Below are 18452 nucleotides of genomic sequence, written 5' to 3'. Positions count from 1 at the left end.
AAATTGATAAATTTATTACTAATAGAAATATGTTATATTTTCTTAATAAAAAAAAACGAAAAAAAAAAGGTCATTTTGTGGCGATAGTATTTATACAATTATAAATTAAATAAATTTATTCTTAATCCAGATAGATTCAACCCTTCCGCTAAGCAATCAGTAGTCTCTGGTCTCTAGCAAGCTGCTGCAGTCTGCAGATGCAGGAAGAACTCGTTGGAGCACGTCACGTGCTCTGCACGTGGCCACCAGCGGCACTGCTTTGGGCATCGTCACCCCTTCCCCTTCACTCATGTCTACCACAGTTCCTTCCCAATCGAACCCCTGGATCAACGATCCCACTGTCAATCCTACGATCCGATTCGCCAGTGCTGTTCCCGGGCACGCCCTCCTCCCCATACCAAACGCCATCACTTTCGCCGCCCCGATTTCGCCGCTGCCCCCGCCTTCGAATCGCTCCGGGATGAAGCTATCGGGATCGTCCCAAATGTTCGGGTCCCTGTGGATTGCCCAGGCGTTCACTAGCAGGATTGTGCCTCCAGGTATGTCGAATCCCCCAATTTTGCAGGCGGAGGATGATTCGTGTGGGACCAGTAATGGCGCTGCTGGGAATAATCTTAGGGTTTCAGAAACGATGTGCTGTAGGTATTGCAGATTGGGGAGATCTGATTCTTCGATTAGGCGATTGCCGCCGGTAAGGCCGTCGATCTCAACCCTAGCCTTCGTTAATTTTTCTGGATTGTTGAGTAGACATGACATTGCCCATTCTATTGTTACTGCTGATGTATCTGTTCCTGCGGTTAGCATCACCTGCCATTGACGTAGAATTCAAGCTGATTTAGATTACTCAAATATGATTTTCAGAATGCAAAAACTTATCATTCGCGTAGGGCATAGACATTGATGATTATGTTTTAGGCACTTTCTATCTCTGAACTCGTTTGCTGGTTGATCTGTTTACTTTTGCGGTAGCAGCCATGAATCTAACAATTGAGCTTGGAATAAAGAGTTGAAACTTTCAGTACTATAAACACTTTGAGATGATTCTATCTGTGTTAAGTATTTACACTTGGTCGAAACTCTTTTTTCCGACAAATTTGGTAATTCAAATTGAACTGGTGTACAGTTTTGTTCTAAGCTGGCACCCTGCAATGAATGTTTTTATGTCTTAACTAACTTTCCGGTCTTTTTGAAGAATTCGAGACATCAAAAGTGATTTATACATCGAAATGCTGAATTCAAGAACAAATTTAACTCACCATTATAATCCCTTTAATGATATCATCCGAGTAGTATTCAGGCTGTGACTCTTGTAGACGAAGCAGATGATCGATTATGGAGTCTGTATTCTTAACTAGTCGGCATTCGTCAATCAGAGTTTGGAAAAATGCATCTATTTCAGCAAACAGCTTGGACAGTTTCTTCTCATAACCCTTGTAGTCTATCCATCTTAACACCGGGAAAAAGTCTGCCGGATTTGATGTACCCCCGCGCGTAAAAGCTTGTTTCTTAAGCTCCCGAAAATGCTTTGCTTCCTCATTGTCTACACCCTCACCAAAATATCTCTTCCCTGCAATCATCCTCATGATAATATTATAAGTCAGCTCAGAAAGCAAACTCTGGAGCTCGACTTTCCCCCAAGTGTGCATTGAATTACGATAGAGTTTATGTATTAGGAGTCTGATTTCATCTTCTCTTGTGAAACAGAAAGCGTTGAGGCGGGATGGGGAGAAAACCTCGACTGCAGTGAAACGACGAAGGTTGCGCCAATGGCTACCATACGGAGATGCTACAAGACTTGTGTAGTTGTACCCGAAGTACTTCCCTGCGATGAGACGGGGTCTATTGGCGAAGATGGTGTCGTTCTTGGAGAAGCACTCCTCGACAGCATCGGGGGAGGAAATTACCACTGCAAGGCGGGTACCCAACTGGAGGGAGAAGATGGGGCCGAGTTTCTTGGAGAGATGATCGTATTTTCTGTGCAGAGGTTGTTTGAGGAGATGGAGATGACCTATTATGGGAAGCTCTGGCACCGGACATGGCGGAAGGTTCGACTTTTTTCGATTTTTCCGGGATGCTAAAGCAAGAAAAATGAATGGCAAGAGTAGAGAATATATCCAGGTTAGCATCTGCATACTTTGGTTGATGTTTGTTCAATTTTGTGCCTCTGATTTAATGCATATGGTGAAGTAGGGCTGCTTGAGATCCTTTTTTTTTACAGTTTGTCTTCTTATGAAATGGCATCTTGTTTTTTGGCATGTGTATATCTTCTAATTGTATATTTTTGGATAGGTGAATTAATTTTTTAAATATAGATGATTACCAAATTGCTTATAATCTTTATGTGGTTTGGAAAGCCACCACTGATCTACTTCATGATTTATAAACTATTCCCTCAGCTCCATTTCAAAAAGGACCTTTTTAGGGTTTCTCATTAGTGGATAATTATTTTTTAAAAAAGGAAAAATATATTTTTGAATGAGATAAATTAAAATAGTAAAAAAAGTATTTTGAATTGGGAAAGAGAGAGTACTTGTTTGCATGAGAGTTTGGATTTTAATTTTGACTTGGATAGTAAAAAAATACTCCCTCCGTCCCAGAAGAAGTGCCTTGTTGGGAGTTGGCACGGGGATTAATGAATAATAGTATTTAATTAAGGGTAGTTTGGAAAAGTATTTATAATTTTGTTATAAAGTGGGGACCACGATTACTAAATAAGGAAACAGAACAATTGTTTTGGGACGGACGAAAATGGAAAAATAAGACAACTCTTTTGGGACGGAGGGAGTATTGAATTGAAATAGTTGTTTGATGTGATATATATATATATTTTGAAGTAACATTTTGATTCCGGCACCAGGATTTAGATAGCTAAAATAAAGTAGAAATGAAATGATCTGACGAGAGAGAAAAAATATATATGTACGAAGGTTTAAAGTGTATTAATTATTTGTTATTTTAAAAATATAGTATTAAATCAGTCTCAAAAGTATAATTTTACTGTATTGGGCACGAGATTTAATGAATATTATATTATATCGGTAATAGGTAAAAAATAAGGATAAATAACTTTTTTGCCCTTGTGACCATATTAGTGTAAAAAGTAGTGGCAATTGTGTAATAATAATGAAAATGTATTGATTGTTTTATGGTAATATGATTATTTATGAAAATAAAAATATTATTTTGGGACGGACAAAAGTGTTAAATAAAACTATTGTATGCTGAGTGAGTTGAATATAGGAGATAAACCAAAATAGAATTATGTTGCAAGGTATCTGGGACTCCGTGGAGTACAAACAAACACGGAATGGTATTATGTATAATTGCCAAATCCCTAGGGCTTTGTGAGCAATTTTGCCGATAGAGGTAGACTGTCTTGGGTTTCATAGGTAATGAAATACATTTTTGTTTATTTTATGAAATCTTGTGTAAATTTTTGTTAAGGCTTAAGAAAGTTGCTGCTTAAGAACTAAAAATTGAATTAATTTGATAGATAGTGATTTAAATTGCCAATTTGTAAATTGAAGGGAATTAATTATAAATGGACTGGAAATACTTTATCATACAAATAATCTCAAGGTTGCATGTCATATGTCACGAGTGGCCTTTATAGTGTTTTTTGAATTGTTAATTAAAAAAAAAAAAAAAAAATACCCACTAAGATATGTCATGTTTCTATGTTTTAAATTTAATTATTAAAAATTAAGAAAAATGCTTTATGTTTGGACCTGGTGGAGTAACTCGAGTTAGGTACAAATTTAGAATTTAATTATCATGTTTTTAATATTTCTATATCTATTATAATTTTAATTTTTTTGAAATTATTTAGTATTTTTTAAAAAATATATTATTATTATTATTATTTAATAGAAATATCATATTTAATTTTTTGGTATTTTAAATTTTTTTAAAATCCCACAATTTCTATCTAAACGGATCTAAAATATTTTTACCTACCACTAAACCTATGGCCATTTTTTTATTTCACTAGCTAACGCGTTAACATCACCGATCCGGTTCGCCCCGCGAATCAACGGTTTACGATGCTGAACCGAAACGAACCGTTAAAAAAACTCGATCTTGATCGGTTTTATGGTGGTTCCGGTTTGGGTCAGAAAGCCAGCGAACCGCCAGTTTGCATAGCCGGCCGAACAAGTCCGTACTACAGAACACAAACGGACCTCATAAAATCGCACGAAGCCATTTGGATAATCTTCGACCCTTTTTCCAAAGGGTTCCTTCCTTCCCAAATGTGCTCTCAGCTGCTGCTGCTCAGCCCGCACCCTAATTTGCTGTTCATAACACCGTCGCCGCTCAGAAATTCTCCGGAAATCTTGAAACCTAAATTGCAGTATCGGGTCAAACCTCTAATTCAGCGCACTGCAACTGCAAGCAACGAAAATGCATCTGGGGGTGCCAAAAACTGGGAAAAATGGATGCCGAGGAACCTGTTTGCTGCGGAGAAAGTGTTTGGAGCCATATCTGGGGCTACTTCCAGTCCCATTGCGCAGTACATATCTTCTCCCACCACTTTCTTGCACAACGTGGACCCCCGAATTAAGATGGTTAGATTTTCGATCCCGCTGTTTTCGTTTATGGATTTATTTTTCTCGAGTTTGATTTTGCGAGGAATGTTGATTGGATTGCTGTTTTGGATTTGATTATATTTTGTGCTTCTGTTGGAATTGTGCGTTTAGAGAGAACCTTGCTTCGATTTATAAATTCCTAACTGTGTAGTGATTGATTTTGGGTTTGCAAAGAGGATTTAGGGATTTGATGTTGAGGTTTTGTTTGCCTTCAAGTGTGTGGATGGTCGAGAACTCCACGGAGAAAGTTTAGGATACTTTAGAATCTGAATCTGATCATAAATTCATCATTTTTTATTCTTATTTTTTTGTTTCAATAGTGACCTTTGAATGTACCATGAACCCTAATTGAGGGTGTTTCTGCAACATAATGCTGTGATTTGAAACATTGCTATTTAAAAAAAATAAATTAAAATCATTTATGTTGTTTTTCTGCAATGGGTAGATTGTTGTTTGAAGGTTGTTTTCCTACAACTAGAAACTGTTCATACATTTTTGCACTATTCAGGCTTTATTTTGTATCTTTCTAGCCATTTTCGGCACCATCATTGACATCTTTGTAACACAATTTTCTTAATTACTTTAGATGTATAATAATTCTAGTGCTCTTTATACGTAGGCATGGCTACTTGCGTTGGTAATTTTACCGGCGAAATCAGAAATTGCAATACGTGTGGGAGTTGTACTCTATCTAGCTATGTTATCTATATGGGTGCAGCCTACTGAAGTTTGGAAGGTAACATCAGAATCGGAACATTTATGGAAATTTTCTTAGCATTTTCTTTATTCGATTGGAGAAATGTTGTAGTGATTGTACTTGTGTTTATGCAGGGAATTGGCTTATTAAATGTCCTATATTGTTGTAGGATCAATTGGGAAGAGTGACTTTACTCTGTGGTATCTTGTTTATTTTGTTGGGGTTGAGTACTGATAGTGCGCCTTCTCTCTTGCGATCGAGAAGCCCCCCACCATCATTAACTGGATTGCCGGCTCTCCCTGCTTCCTTTGAAGGTTATAAGTATGTAGTGATGAAGCTTGGGCCGTTGCAACTCACGAGAAAGGGCTTATCTGCTGCTACTACTGCAGCTTGTTTAACTTTCACGGTAAGTTTTCACTGCTTGATTCTGTATATTATATAGACTGACCTCTCCATGAGATTCATTGGTAAAATTCGGTTAAGAGGAATTATGTTATTTTTGTGCCGTCTTGGTTCTTGAGTTAGCAAATTGTTACTTAGTTTGGATGTAGTAATGCATGTTAAAACTTAAAATGTTTATGATTATTGAAAATTGTGTATGCATATTCGGTAGGGTATAGTATGTTTTTGGTACCTTATATTTACTCGTATGTCCGTTTTGACCCTCTGTTTTTAAATTGATAGTTCTCATCCCACATCCAACAAATTAGTTCAATTTTAGTTTTTAATTACCAATTCGTTAAACTTTTACCAATTTTAGCTTTACTAAGAGTGTAAAACTAAGTTTAGTGACTACGGACTAAATTTACATCCTAACAATATTATATCTGTTAAAATTTAACAGAATTGGTAATTAAGGACTAAAATTGTACTCTCTTCCGTCCTGTAAAATTATATAGATTTGCTTGGGCATGAAAACCAAAGAAACAATGATGTTTTAATATTAAATGGGGTAGGAAAAAAATAAATGAAAAATGTTATGGCAAATTTAATGATAGATAAAAAGATGGTGGGGTTAGTAGAAATAATGAGTTAATGACATATTGATTATTATTTATTAAAATACGTATAATAAAATTGTCGATGGATAAAATTGTTTACTATAAATAGAATGTGCATAAGTTTAACGGACATCCACAAAAGGAATAGTGACACAATTTTGGTGGACGGAGGAAGTACAAATTTAATAGATGAGAGATCAAAAGTGTCAATTTATAAATGGAGAGACCAAAATTGATATTAGAGTGAATACAAGGACGAAAAAAAGCATTTTACCTGTTTGGTATGATTTTTATGGTTTCTTTCTGTTTCTTTTGATAGGTTTGACACAAATTTGGTTTTAGTTTGATATTAAAATGATGTATGATGAGATGTTTTGTGAGAGGAAAAAATATTTTTTTTCGGGAAACGTAGAGTCCAAACAGTAGAAACCTAGGTTGGGTATCAAAAGAAACTAACCCTAAGAATGATATGTTCGGCCGGAATTGCATTTCGGAAGCATTTGATTTGGAATGAAAAACAATAAATAGCGGATATATAATGTTTCTTGAAGAACTCCACATATTTGGTCTTATTAATTTCGTTTTACACATTACTATTGATTTGCATATATCCGGGAAATGTCTTTATTTCTCACGACACAAGAAAATCCTACTTCATATTTCCAGAGAGTATAAATTCGCTTTCAGATCTTGTGTACCTGTTTGTGATGAAACTGCTACTCGGTTTGGCCGTAATAAACATGCTTAGATTAATTTTTTCAGTGTAAAATTTTCAGCCAATTACCGAACAGGCATTTATTTTCTTTGTTTTGGAAAGATCTTTCAAAGTGCTAGTCTCTGCTTGACAACCACAACACCGGAGCAGCTCGCATTTGCCTTGCAATGGTTTATTCTCCCTTTGGCAAATATCGGCGCTCCCGTCGCTGAAATCATCCTTACGCTCCTACTTTCACTAAGATTTATTAATCTGGTTTTCGATGAGGTGAGTTAAAACTGTTTGATAATTGGCTTCAAATATTTTTACTATACTCCTTTGGGAATGTGATCTTTTTTTTTTCCTTATATTTGCAGGTTCGTAATGTTGCCCTAGGAATTGTATCTCGTCGCATCAAATGGGAGCAGCTGACGACATTGGAGACAATCGATGGTATTTACCTAAATAAACCGGCTATTACATATTCTATGTTTATGAAATGATTTCATTCTCTAAAATTGTTTATTACATGTTGATATCTATTTGATACTATATTTTGGATTGAAATACATTTTTTTGAAGGTGTCGTAAAAATAGTAATTGTGGACCAAATGTGTTACCATTGATGACATCCTTAATCTCATTCCTATCAATCAAATAGATCGAATGACACGTTTTGTGAGAGGAATTAGTGCTTTTTGTTTTACATTTTTTTTAAATGTATATATATATATGGTTGATTTTCTTGCAGTCTTCTTCACTTATATTCGCCGGATCTTCAAAAACATTTATAACCACGCAGCCCAAATCGCCCAGGTTTGGATTTCGCCCTCTCATTACATTAATTTCTAACGCCCAATGCCTACTTTGTTCCATGATAAGAACTGTAGGATGAGTCTAATTAAATTCATTTCCTTACATGCTTCATGAAACTGAATTCTACGTTTAATTTACATAGGCAGTTTCGAAAAATAAATTGGTTTCTAATGAGTTTGATCTCATAAATGAAAATGGTGATTTTAGATTCCAAATATTAGATTAAAAAAAAAGAATAGCCTTTCATTTTTGTGAAGTCAAAGATATGCCGAGTGTCGATCTTGTGTGCTCATACATGCATCGGTGTATGCGCTCACTCTCCTTTATAGGGGGGCTTGGTACACGGAATTGGTGGCAGAAAAATATAAGTAAATATATTTCTCTTATTTGTTTGCCTCTGAAAATTGAAAAATGAGAAATAATTCATTTTTCATTCCTTACTTTCAATTTTCTTCTATATGTAGAGAAGTCGGGAGAATTGAAGATTGTTAATTGTGAGAGAAGAAAAATATACTCCCTCCCCCGTCCGCGAAAATTAGTGATATTTCCTTTGTAGGTGGGAGTAGTAATTTTTATAAAATCATTTTTATTTCTTATCAAAAACTCTTTTTATTACTTATTTTTCCAAATCTTATTCTCTGTCTTCGTGCCGTCATCACACCACCTGTCGTGATTTGAGGATTGTACATATAAATAATAGAGTCTTTATTAATTATAGTTAATGAAACCCTCAAATCGCGATGACAAAGACGAAGGATAAGATTATAATAACAATAATATGTTTTCAATTATTAATTTGTGTATTTTTCTCTTGTATCTATATACAATGATAAATGATAATTGGTTCTATGTTACATTTCTCTCGATTGAATTTTTTTGTTGTAACAAAAGAATTAATTCTCATTTTCTAGACATTCATTTTCTCTACGATTCAGTTCTTTGTTATAATTTATCTATAATTTCATTCTCTGTACCGAATGTACTCTTGATATTTTGGGCAGGCGATGATTGTGAGAGGTTTCCGAGGAGACTGCTGTGTGCACCGAGTTGTTTTGTCGGCTGGAACGTCTACGAGAATGGCGAACATTGTGGCTTCGGCGAGCCTCGTGGGTCTGATATGTGCTGCCATTTTGTCCAAACACCTCTTCTACCTTTGATCTCTTCTTCATAGAAAACTAATGTCTTTCTGTTCTGTCCTAAAGCTGTTGACATTGTTATTGTAATCATCTTATGTTCCTTTTTTAGTCATTTGCTTGCACCCCATTTCTTTTAGATTTTACTATTTATTGGGTTTGAAGGGTTTATTTCTCTTTGAGAAAAATTGGTTCGGATTTGTTTGATGGGATGTTTTGTATGGAAAAAAAAAATACTATCTCCGTCTGATTTTAAAGTTCTATTTATTTTTCTCTTGTTGATCTTTAAATAATAATTATATGAAAATTTAGTACAAATTAAGGTAAATTTAATAATTTATACGACAATAAATTATATAAAAATATATATAAAAAAATTAAAGTTACTATTTTTTATTTTGGTTCAGAGTATTATATTTGATTTTTTTTTTTTTTTTTTTTTTGTTAAAAGTAATCTTGTCACAAATAATGCATTTGTATTTCTTTCACTATACACTAAATTTACCTAATAAATTTAACATTTAATTATTATTCTCAATTCAATACTTGTTTACAAGAAATATCATTACATTCTCTCTTCTCATTTTTTTTAATTTCTAATTTATTTTTCAAAAATATCTCAACTAAAATATTTATTTTTCTTAATCTCCGTGTCAAAAAAATTACTTTTGAATAATGCCAAAATCTTTAAAGAGTGCTTAAATAAAACTTATCTGTTTAACCATCCACATACAAAAATGTAGTAATCCCAAAAATTTTACCATTTGAAATTCAGTCCATCTACACTTAATTAAATTTAAAATTGTGAGATTTGTAGCTATGTTACCTCCATCACAAACTATGAAAAGATTTCTTTTTCACCTAATAACAATACAATGTGTGTGTATATATATATATATGATCATATCATCCTCAAAATCAAAAGCCCACTTACAACACCACATTACTCACTGTCTGAATTCGACTACAAACACACATACGATCAAATATTTATTGCCCAAGAATCTCTAAATTAAGGCTACCAAAGTGTAGTTCTAACTATCAAGACACACATATATCAGGCCGGCAGCAGCTACAATACTAAATTTGAAATTCACCGCTATGCTGAAAAACACATCTTTTGCTTTTTGGCAGCACACAGTATTATTACAACATACAACACATAATATATATTGATATAATATAAATACAACATATGAACTAACATCACATGCTATAATCTCATACAAAACACACCACAGTTGATTTTAACATATGATATACTCGACAACACACATGTAGTTATAAACAAATATCACATGTTTTTATTACTCACAACACGTGTTGTATATAATAAGAACATAGTATTGTTTGTATATATTATGTGTGTTGACCGTAACCATTTCCTATCTCGCCTCGCCGCCATCATCGCAATGAGATTTGTGCTTCTCAACAAATCCCACAACTAGAGAGGCTTATAAAACAATAAATCCCGAGTTATTTAATTACACATGTAATAGTAAATTTCTCACCGCAAAAGCAAGAGCTTAGACAACAATACACAATAATCCTATAAAGAACTAACTATTTACTACCTAGAAGAAGAAGATTTCGAGTTTGTCTATACACTCAAAATCCGGGCATTTGTTTAAATGATCGAACTAATTAACATTCGACACTCTTCCTTCAGCAAACATTCAATTACGAAACTAGACATAAAATTCACCATTACATACTAAGACGTGAATGCGTTCATGTCAAGAGAAAACACAAAATATGAACATAATAAAGGCACTTGATGCGCAAATCGACATTAAACAGACACCAAACTACGATTCCAGCAGAGTTTTAATATTTAATATTTAACAACTACAATTCGAGGCATGATTCGATAGACAGCACATGAAGACAGGAAGCTATTTAATTACACGGCTGGAAAACAGGCTTGGAATCGAGAGGATCTTAACTCAAAGATAAAATCATTTTCAAAAGAAAACCATACCTCTTATGCGCAATATTCGAGATTACATCTCCTAGTTTTGCCAACAGAGATTCCTTCTGCCCTCCTGCATTATTTCAAAGGCGAGCTTGTATCTCTCCAAAGATGCGGCTCCAGCCTCGATAAAATTCCGGGCTTCTTCTCGTAGACTCCACAACATCAGGGCCTTGAAATCTTGTGCTCCACCTCCCGATTCTGCATCTCTCAGAATGCCGTATTTCGCATTTTTGGTCCATCGGTGCAAGATGTAGCGAGAGGGAAGCTCTCGAATGTTCATTATTTGAAACACCTTAAGAGCATGTCTACAAAGGACACCTTCAAACTCGAACATTTTGCAACTGCAGCTGACATTAAGATTCGATGCATTGAAAGCAACAGTATTCCTCTCGTCACCGTTTCCACACTTCTGCACCAAATATCTGCTAATGGCTCCTTCTACATTTATCTTTATTCCGACATAACTGTAGCATTCCAGAAGCTCCTTCTGAAAAACTTTAAACATTGTGATCGTGTAGAGCCTTCTGCATTGCTCCTCAATCGGATCTTTCGTGTGTAAAACAGCTTGCAAATTAAATGAGTTGAAATCTTCCTTCCTTTCTTCTTCCCGGCGCTGTTCCACAGCTTTTTCGTATCTTACGATGAATTCGTTGAGGGGTGTCTGAGTGGTCAAAATTGTACCAAAGTACGATTTTAAGCTTCCACCGACGGGTATGCCAGCAAAGAATGTTCCCTTTACATAAAAGGGCACCCAACTTTTGCGCATCTTGTACATATCTTTGAACCACTCGTTCTCCCGAAGGTTATATTTGTTCATTAGCATAGTCCAAGCTGAATCGAAGTCGCTAGCTGTCTGACTCTGAAAAATGCACGTTTCATATTCGTATTTGAACTCGGCATTCAGGGAGAGCAATGCACCCAAGTTCTCCTGTTCTTTAGCTAGAAATTGCCAGGCGGAAAAGCGGTGGTGTGTCCCGGGAAAAACTTGAGCAATTGAATGCTGGATGGCGGAGTCCTGATCGGCTATGATTGAGACAGGGCGATGCCCCGACATTGCTCTAAGCCAAGCTTGAAATATCCAAGTGAATGATTCCTCGGATTCGTCTGCAACTAGAGCACAACCAAGGAGTACGGGTTGCCTGTGATGATTGACCCCGACGAATGAAGCAAACGGCGCCAAATAGCTACCCCTCCTGTATGTTGTATCAAACACAATGGCGTCTCCGAACTGAGTGCACGAAAATCGAGATCTTGAGTCTGCCCAAAACACATTCATGCCTTTTCCGTCGCGCATTTCAACTCCATAATAGAATCCCGTGTCCTCAGCTTGCCGAGATTGGAAATAATCAAGCAGCACACCGTACCAATTGCTATTAATATTGCTTTCCCGTACTCGTTTTACAAGACTCAGGCCTCCATTTGTTTCGACTAAATCCAAGTTTTCCAACACACTGCTCCCTTCCTCTCTATACCCCTTGGATGCAACAGTCACAGTTCTACTAGGATCTATTGAGAAGTCAAACTCATGATTATGTTCCTTCTGTAAACGATCAACTGCCCACCTTCCGGATTCTTGTTTTTGTATTCTCATAAATGCCCCACAACCAACTCTTGAAGGGTGCTGATGACCTTCCTTGGAGCACACGAATCTGCGAGATGTAATCGACCCATCATGCTTAGAACGGAATAACTGACCTATCCTAATTCGGAACCCCATATGAGCTGCATATGTGTGGTAATATTTATACGCTTCGTTGGCAGAGCTAAATTCAAGTCCTTTGTAAGGTTCGCCAACGGGCCCAACTATTCCATCCATTTCTTCCATTTTGAGACGCTTTATATCAACAAAACTAGATGGACTATCGTCCTCGTGCGATCTTATCCCCGTCCGACTAGCCCCACCAGCTGAGGATCTTGGAGTTGATAAACTTTTTCTTTGTACCCGAGGTGGGCAAAGTTCTCCAGAGGACTCGAATTCATGATTATGCTCCTTTTTAATATTGGCTAAAACCCACTTGCCAGAATCAGCCTTCTGCACTCTTATGAAAGCCGGACAACCAGTTCTTGAATGCGTCTGAAATCCCTCCTTCGAACACACAAACCTCCGGGAAATTACAGTACCGTCAATTCTGGACCTATATAGCTGTCCAATCCTAATTTTGAACCCAACTTGGGTTGCATATGCATTGTAAAACTCCTGGGCCTCTTCAGCTGAATCGAACTCTAACCCCACGTGTGGCTCCATCTTAGATTGTCCATCCGCACTCCGGTGGCCATTGCTTTGTAAAACAACTAAAGCAGCAGGTTTTGCCCTGACAGTCATGATATCAAACTCTCTCCTATTCATATCAATATCTGCAATTATTAGGAGATATTAAAACTACCAAATTTAAATGCACTTATACTCCGCTACCATGAAAGGAAAGCAAGCAAACAATTATTTTTCTTTAAAGATAAAATAAAAATCACTTGAAACTAATGTCTAATGTAAATATGAAGCAAAGGCTAGAATGAAGAGCTGAACAATCTGCTCAGAAAGGTTCATGAATAGCACAGAAATGCTCCAATCAGACGCCAAAAGGTTGATACGATTCACGAACAAGGACAAATAGAAATGATGCTGGAATCTGTACTCAGGAAATGCTATTGGACAGTTTTCAACAAAGCCTAAATCAATGTACCAATGCAATGAACTATTCAAATTATAAAACTTACTTTTAACTATGCAAGCATGTTCTCTAACAAGTCTGCAAAGATCAAGCAGAACAGCATAGACTCAAGAGAATAAATGGAACTAATAAGTTTAACATAAAGACAGAGAATCTCAGATATTTTAAATAGAAAACTCTGACAATGTTCGGATTGCATGCGACCGAAAATAAATGCAACATTTAATATCATTTGATCCCAACCCTCAAGCACACTGAATACTTCCGGAAGACTTCATGCACTTACTGCTACTTCAATAACCATGTATATATTCACAAAGGATTATTCTTTCCATTAAATAAACAGATGAGCGCAGACTATGTCGGCAAGTCTTCCCAGGACATACCGAAGCAGCAAATACAAACAACCAACTTCATAAAATGCATCATCCTAGAGGCAGAGCTACGACAACTAAAATATCAAAAGTTTCAACATTATGGTATAATAGAAACAATCCAAACTTGCAATGAGCCGTCAATTTCGTAGATGAATTAAAAGGATATATGTTCATACTACTATCCATAACTTCCCCACATCGAGAGCTTCCACAACCTCCTATATAACAGTAAATATCCTACATAAATTACATTCCCATTTTATATTCCATCAACTTGGTACTCATAGTTTCCTGAATAGCACCATTAATCTCACTCCACACAAACATTTGAAATGAAACGAATCCACGCGAGAAGACATGCAAATCCATAAGGATGCAGGACCATCTTAAAGTAACTTCAACAGACTATAATGCCTTTTTTTTGGGCTTATAGTGTAAAAGCAAGATAGAAAAAGAAGCGCAGATAATTCCGTACAAATCTGTTAATTAGGAACCTAACCGAGCTAGCAATATTAGGAATTTCAAACAGAATCGAAGAAATCCACAAACCAAAACTCAAGAAATACCAACCCGCAGCACAATAACCAAGCGACATTAACTGAAACGAACACACAAACCACTAACTTGAAATGCATCGCAAAACTCTGATCGAACGAAAAATCGAGTTAGGGTTTTACCTATTGCATATCAGCTGAAGCTGAGATTAAAAATCCCCCAAAATTAGGGCTTCTCCCACTCAAATTCAGCTGCAATTCCAGCTATTCAACAAAAGCCTAGCTGCATTGAGACGCCAAATCGACTAATTCCTCCCCCTCAAAAATTAAAAAATAAAAAATTAAAAAAAACAAGCAGAAGACAAACACAAATCGGAGGAGTAGCAAAGCGAGCAAAACCTGCAAAAGATCCGGCGTCGGAAGGAAAAAGTGGATCCGATTACAAAACACGGGGTCTAAAGAAATCGAAATCTCGACAACTTTTTTTCCATTGAAGATAGGCATTCATTCATTCACTGGGTTTTCCAGAGCTGAGAAGGGGTGGAGAGCTGAGGTGGATTTCCAGTACTGTGTGCCTTTTTGACGTTAGCTGAGAATGGGCACCAGAGTTTTTATATTCTGTTGCGGAGGTGCACAGAAAACTTTCTGCGCCTTCACGTGATTGGTGGACATTTCTTACACGTTGGAACTCTATTACTGTAATAAGAACAATAGTGTTTTTTTTTTTTTTTTTTTTCTTTTTATAAAAAAATTATATACGAATATATTCATCCAAATAATTTTTTCATAATATATATATGGGACTGGACCAACTGTGACTGAACCCGTATGAATTTATTTTTGAATTTATTTGTCTCTTACTAGTGAAGTTGATTTAAAATTTATAAGGGATTAAATTTTATTCACAATTTTCAATGTAGGACTAGATTTGTTCCTCTTACAATTCTCATCTCAAACAAGGATCAATAAATTGGTCTTCTCTGCCCACCTTATCACAAAGGGTTCCGCTATCTGACCAACTACAACTATCGGGACTGACCAAACACCAAGAGACTTTCAACACAAGGCGCATTCGCAGGTCATGAGGACGAACCCACCACCACAATCAATGGTTAATGCCACAGTCCACTTCACCATTTAACTTGACTCTCATACCATTGTTAACAATTTGTTTCCCCTTATGATCGATGATTCGGGTTGTTCATGCAATCAAATAATACTCACTAAGAATATTAGTATGTTAGTACCAATAATCAGAATAATAATAAATATAAACTAAGAAAACAAGCTATAATATAACGATATATCTGGAATAATTTGGTAGGTTCAAGTCACAGCCCACTCCGCGCCAATTCTAAGCCTTCCAACGAGGCAACACCACAAAAGGGGAGCAGTAAGGGTTTTGACACCAAGGAACCCATAATCCCACAAAGAACAAAGAATAAAGGAGATTGCACAATCATAAAGAGGAACACAAAGGAGAACACAAAAGATCACACCAAGCGAATGTCTCTCTCGGCTCTCACTCGCTTCACTTCCCCCTCAAATCCACCAACACCCATCGATATATTTAGTCACTTCAAGATTAGGGATAAGGCAAAGAGAAGGGGAAACAAACATACCTTATCGCGAGGATAAGACCTGAGAAAAAGGAACAAATCACTCTTCCTGCGTTGATTTCGGACCGGAACCGAGAAGAGAACAAAATGAGTCTTTAATCGCGATTGGGTGACTATCTGATATAACCATCTGACCTAAATGGGTTTGTTTACATGGATTCGGGTCGGGTCATGTGGGTTTGGGTTTGGGTCAGTTAGAAACAAAAAACCCAACAATTGGTTGTTGGGATGCAAACTCAAGTCCCACATTGGAAGTTGTGAAGAAAATTTCACACCTTATAAGTCCTAAATCAACTCCACTAGTAAGAGACCTTTTGGAATAAGTCTAAAAATAAATCCGTGCGGACTCAGCCCAAAGCGGACAATATCATACTAGTGTTGAGTTGGCACAATTCCAACAGTGGTATAAGAACTTCTATGTTGGAAACGGGTTGTACGATCGAATTAGAATTTGAAGGCTAATCCTTACTTTTTTATTTGTTAATTAGTTTTTGGGTAAGTGGAGATTAAATTATGTGAATATTGATTGGTTTGAACACTGCTATCATGTAACTGGCTGCTCCAAGAGCGAGTTAGTAGCTGACCACTGATAGCTAGTGAATTATATGACATTCTTGTATGGCTTATTGTGTGAACTTTGTGTAGATATTTAGGCATTATGACAACTGTATCCATTGCAACTTTTGACAACAAAATTGATTTCTCAATTTAGCAACAAAAGATGAAAAGTATCTTAATAACACATAATGCTGCCAAAGCTATTGATGGTGATTTTAATCGGTTGTTGACTGAAGATAAAAAAGTTGAGTTAGATGAGTATGCATATTTTTTGATAATACTAAATTTATCTTACTCTTGATTGAAAAGTAGGAAAACATAATTATGCAAAAGAACTTTGGGAAAAATTAGAAAAAATCTATATAAAAAAGTCTTTGCCGAATAAATTGTTTCTGCTTGAAAAATTCTTCAAATTTAAACTTGAATTAAGTAAGTCGATAGATGAGAATCTTGATGTTTTTTCTAAGCTAGTTCAAGATATTAAACAAACAGAAGACAAGAATATTGATGAATACACCCCTATTGTGCTTTTGAACGTCTTTCCTGAATTTTTTTCTAATGTCAAATATGCTATTAAGTATGGTAGAGATAATATAATCGTTAAAACAGTTATGAGTGGATTAAAGAGTAAGAAATTAGACTTACAGGGTAATGGGAAATAAAAACAAGCATATGATGATGTCTTGTTAGCTAGGGGTAAGTCACATAATTTTGACAATCAAAAGAGTAAGAGCAAATGGAAAGATATGAGTAGGAAGTGTTGTAATTGTAGGAATTAAGAATTATTTTATAAATCAATATCCGCATCCTAAAGAGTACTTTAGAAACCAACAACGTTATGAAACGAATGTGACTACAAAGGATGAGATTGTAGGTGGCGTGTTTATAGTAAGATATAATGTTTCTATTATTGATCAAGTGTGAGAAACTAAATGGTTACCTAATATTGCCCTTGAGAAATTTGTTTTTGATTTGTAGCTTTATGTCGCATGCTTTTGTTGGTACATATGATATTAGTTTAAAGTTTTTGTTATATGTTAACTTTGAAAATTAGATGGGTTGATTTTATAACTTGGTAGTGTTTACTTTGTGTGCATATATGTTTACTTTGTGCTTATATATATATATGTTTTTGCGTGCAAGATCTATGTGGTAAGTTGCATGTATAAAGGCGATGATATTAGTATGTTCTCCACTCTTGCTTATGCCCTTCAATGCAACCATAATGGTCGACTAGAAACAAGGGGAAGATTGTTGGGTTTTTTGTTTCTAACCGACTCAAACCCAAACCCACATGACCTGACCCAAATCCATGTAAACAAACTCATTTAGGTCAGATGTTTATATTAGATAGTCACCCAATCGCGATTAAAGGCTCATTATGTCTTCTCGGTTCCGGTCCGAAATCAACGCAGAAAAAGTGATTTGTTCCTTCTTCTCAAGTCTCATCCTCACGATAAGGGATGTTTGTTTCCTCTTCCCTTTGCCTTATCCCTAATCTTGAAGTGACTATATATATATATATATCGATGGGTGTTGATTGGTTTAAAGGGGAAGTGAAACGAGTGAGAGCCGAGAGAGACAGTCGCTTGGTGTGGTCCTTTGTGTTCCTTTTTACCTTTGTGCGATCTCATCTATTCTTTGTTCTTTGTGGGATTACGGGCTCCTTGGTGCCAAAACCCTTATTGCTCCCTTTTTGTGGTGATGCCTCGTTGGAAGACTTGGAGTTGGCGGGGAATGGGCTATGATCTGAGTCTACTAAATTATTTCAGATATTTTGTTATATTATAGCACTGTTTTCTTAGTTTATATTTATTGGAGCAAAAATCATTT

At 36.0% G+C, this 18452-nt stretch overlaps 3 protein-coding genes across 9 annotated transcripts; 1 reads left to right on the top strand and 2 right to left on the bottom strand.

Annotated features, from left to right (window-relative positions):
* Positions 1-156: 156 nt before the first annotated feature.
* Positions 157-2200, bottom strand: LOC127266512 (cytochrome P450 81Q32-like). The gene is made up of 2 exons (XM_051296767.1): positions 1257-2200; positions 157-807 (listed from the first exon to the last, which is right to left on the bottom strand). Exons 1-2 carry the CDS (start codon positions 2130-2132, stop codon positions 157-159), a joined length of 1527 nt encoding a protein of 508 aa, XP_051152724.1. The 5' UTR covers positions 2133-2200.
* Positions 1977-9203, top strand: LOC127266513 (protein ABCI12, chloroplastic). 2 transcript variants are annotated; one of them, XM_051296768.1, is made up of 8 exons: positions 1977-2118; positions 3992-4565; positions 5206-5322; positions 5453-5689; positions 7102-7266; positions 7356-7431; positions 7730-7794; positions 8796-9203. In XM_051296768.1, the coding sequence occupies exons 2-8, from the start codon at positions 4044-4046 to the stop codon at positions 8949-8951; spliced, it is 1338 nt and encodes a 445-aa protein (XP_051152725.1). In that variant the 5' UTR covers positions 1977-2118; positions 3992-4043; the 3' UTR covers positions 8952-9203. The 2 variants fall into 2 exon arrangements, with proteins under 2 accessions (XP_051152725.1, XP_051152726.1); XM_051296769.1 differs by lacking the exon at positions 7730-7794.
* Positions 9204-10607: 1404 nt separating this feature from the next.
* On the bottom strand, positions 10608-15008 carry LOC127266614 (protein FAR1-RELATED SEQUENCE 7-like). 6 transcript variants are annotated; one of them, XM_051296919.1, is made up of 3 exons: positions 14842-15008; positions 14626-14760; positions 10608-13257 (listed from the first exon to the last, which is right to left on the bottom strand). In XM_051296919.1, the coding sequence occupies exon 3, from the start codon at positions 13247-13249 to the stop codon at positions 10940-10942; it is 2310 nt and encodes a 769-aa protein (XP_051152876.1). In that variant the 5' UTR covers positions 13250-13257; positions 14626-14760; positions 14842-15008; the 3' UTR covers positions 10608-10939. The 6 variants fall into 6 exon arrangements, with proteins under 6 accessions (XP_051152876.1, XP_051152878.1, XP_051152880.1 ...); XM_051296921.1 differs by having other exon boundaries at positions 10608-13241; XM_051296923.1 differs by having other exon boundaries at positions 10608-13214.
* Positions 15009-18452: the final 3444 nt, after the last annotated feature.

This window comes from Andrographis paniculata, unplaced genomic scaffold (genome assembly GCF_009805555.1).
Source record: "Andrographis paniculata isolate CXL003 unplaced genomic scaffold, ASM980555v1 Contig76END, whole genome shotgun sequence".
Classification (NCBI taxonomy): Eukaryota; Viridiplantae; Streptophyta; class Magnoliopsida; order Lamiales; family Acanthaceae; genus Andrographis; species Andrographis paniculata.
Note: the sequence above shows the minus strand (reverse complement) of the source record. Positions and strands in the feature narration are given on the sequence as shown.

Excerpts from the sequence above, each read along its gene's own strand:
- LOC127266614 (XM_051296919.1), bottom strand. The coding sequence starts at position 13,249 with ATGAATAGGAGAGAGTTTGATATCATGACTGTCAGGGCAAAACCTGCT.
- LOC127266512 (XM_051296767.1), bottom strand. The coding sequence starts at position 2,132 with ATGCAGATGCTAACCTGGATATATTCTCTACTCTTGCCATTCATTTTT. Across the intron at positions 808-1,256 it reads TCATTAAAGGGATTATAATG|GTGATGCTAACCGCAGGAAC; the intron begins GTGAGTTAAATT and ends CGTCAATGGCAG.
- LOC127266513 (XM_051296768.1), top strand. The coding sequence starts at position 4,044 with ATGCTGAACCGAAACGAACCGTTAAAAAAACTCGATCTTGATCGGTTT. Across the intron at positions 4,566-5,205 it reads TGGACCCCCGAATTAAGATG|GCATGGCTACTTGCGTTGGT; the intron begins GTTAGATTTTCG and ends CTTTATACGTAG. Across the intron at positions 7,795-8,795 it reads ACGCAGCCCAAATCGCCCAG|GCGATGATTGTGAGAGGTTT; the intron begins GTTTGGATTTCG and ends TATTTTGGGCAG.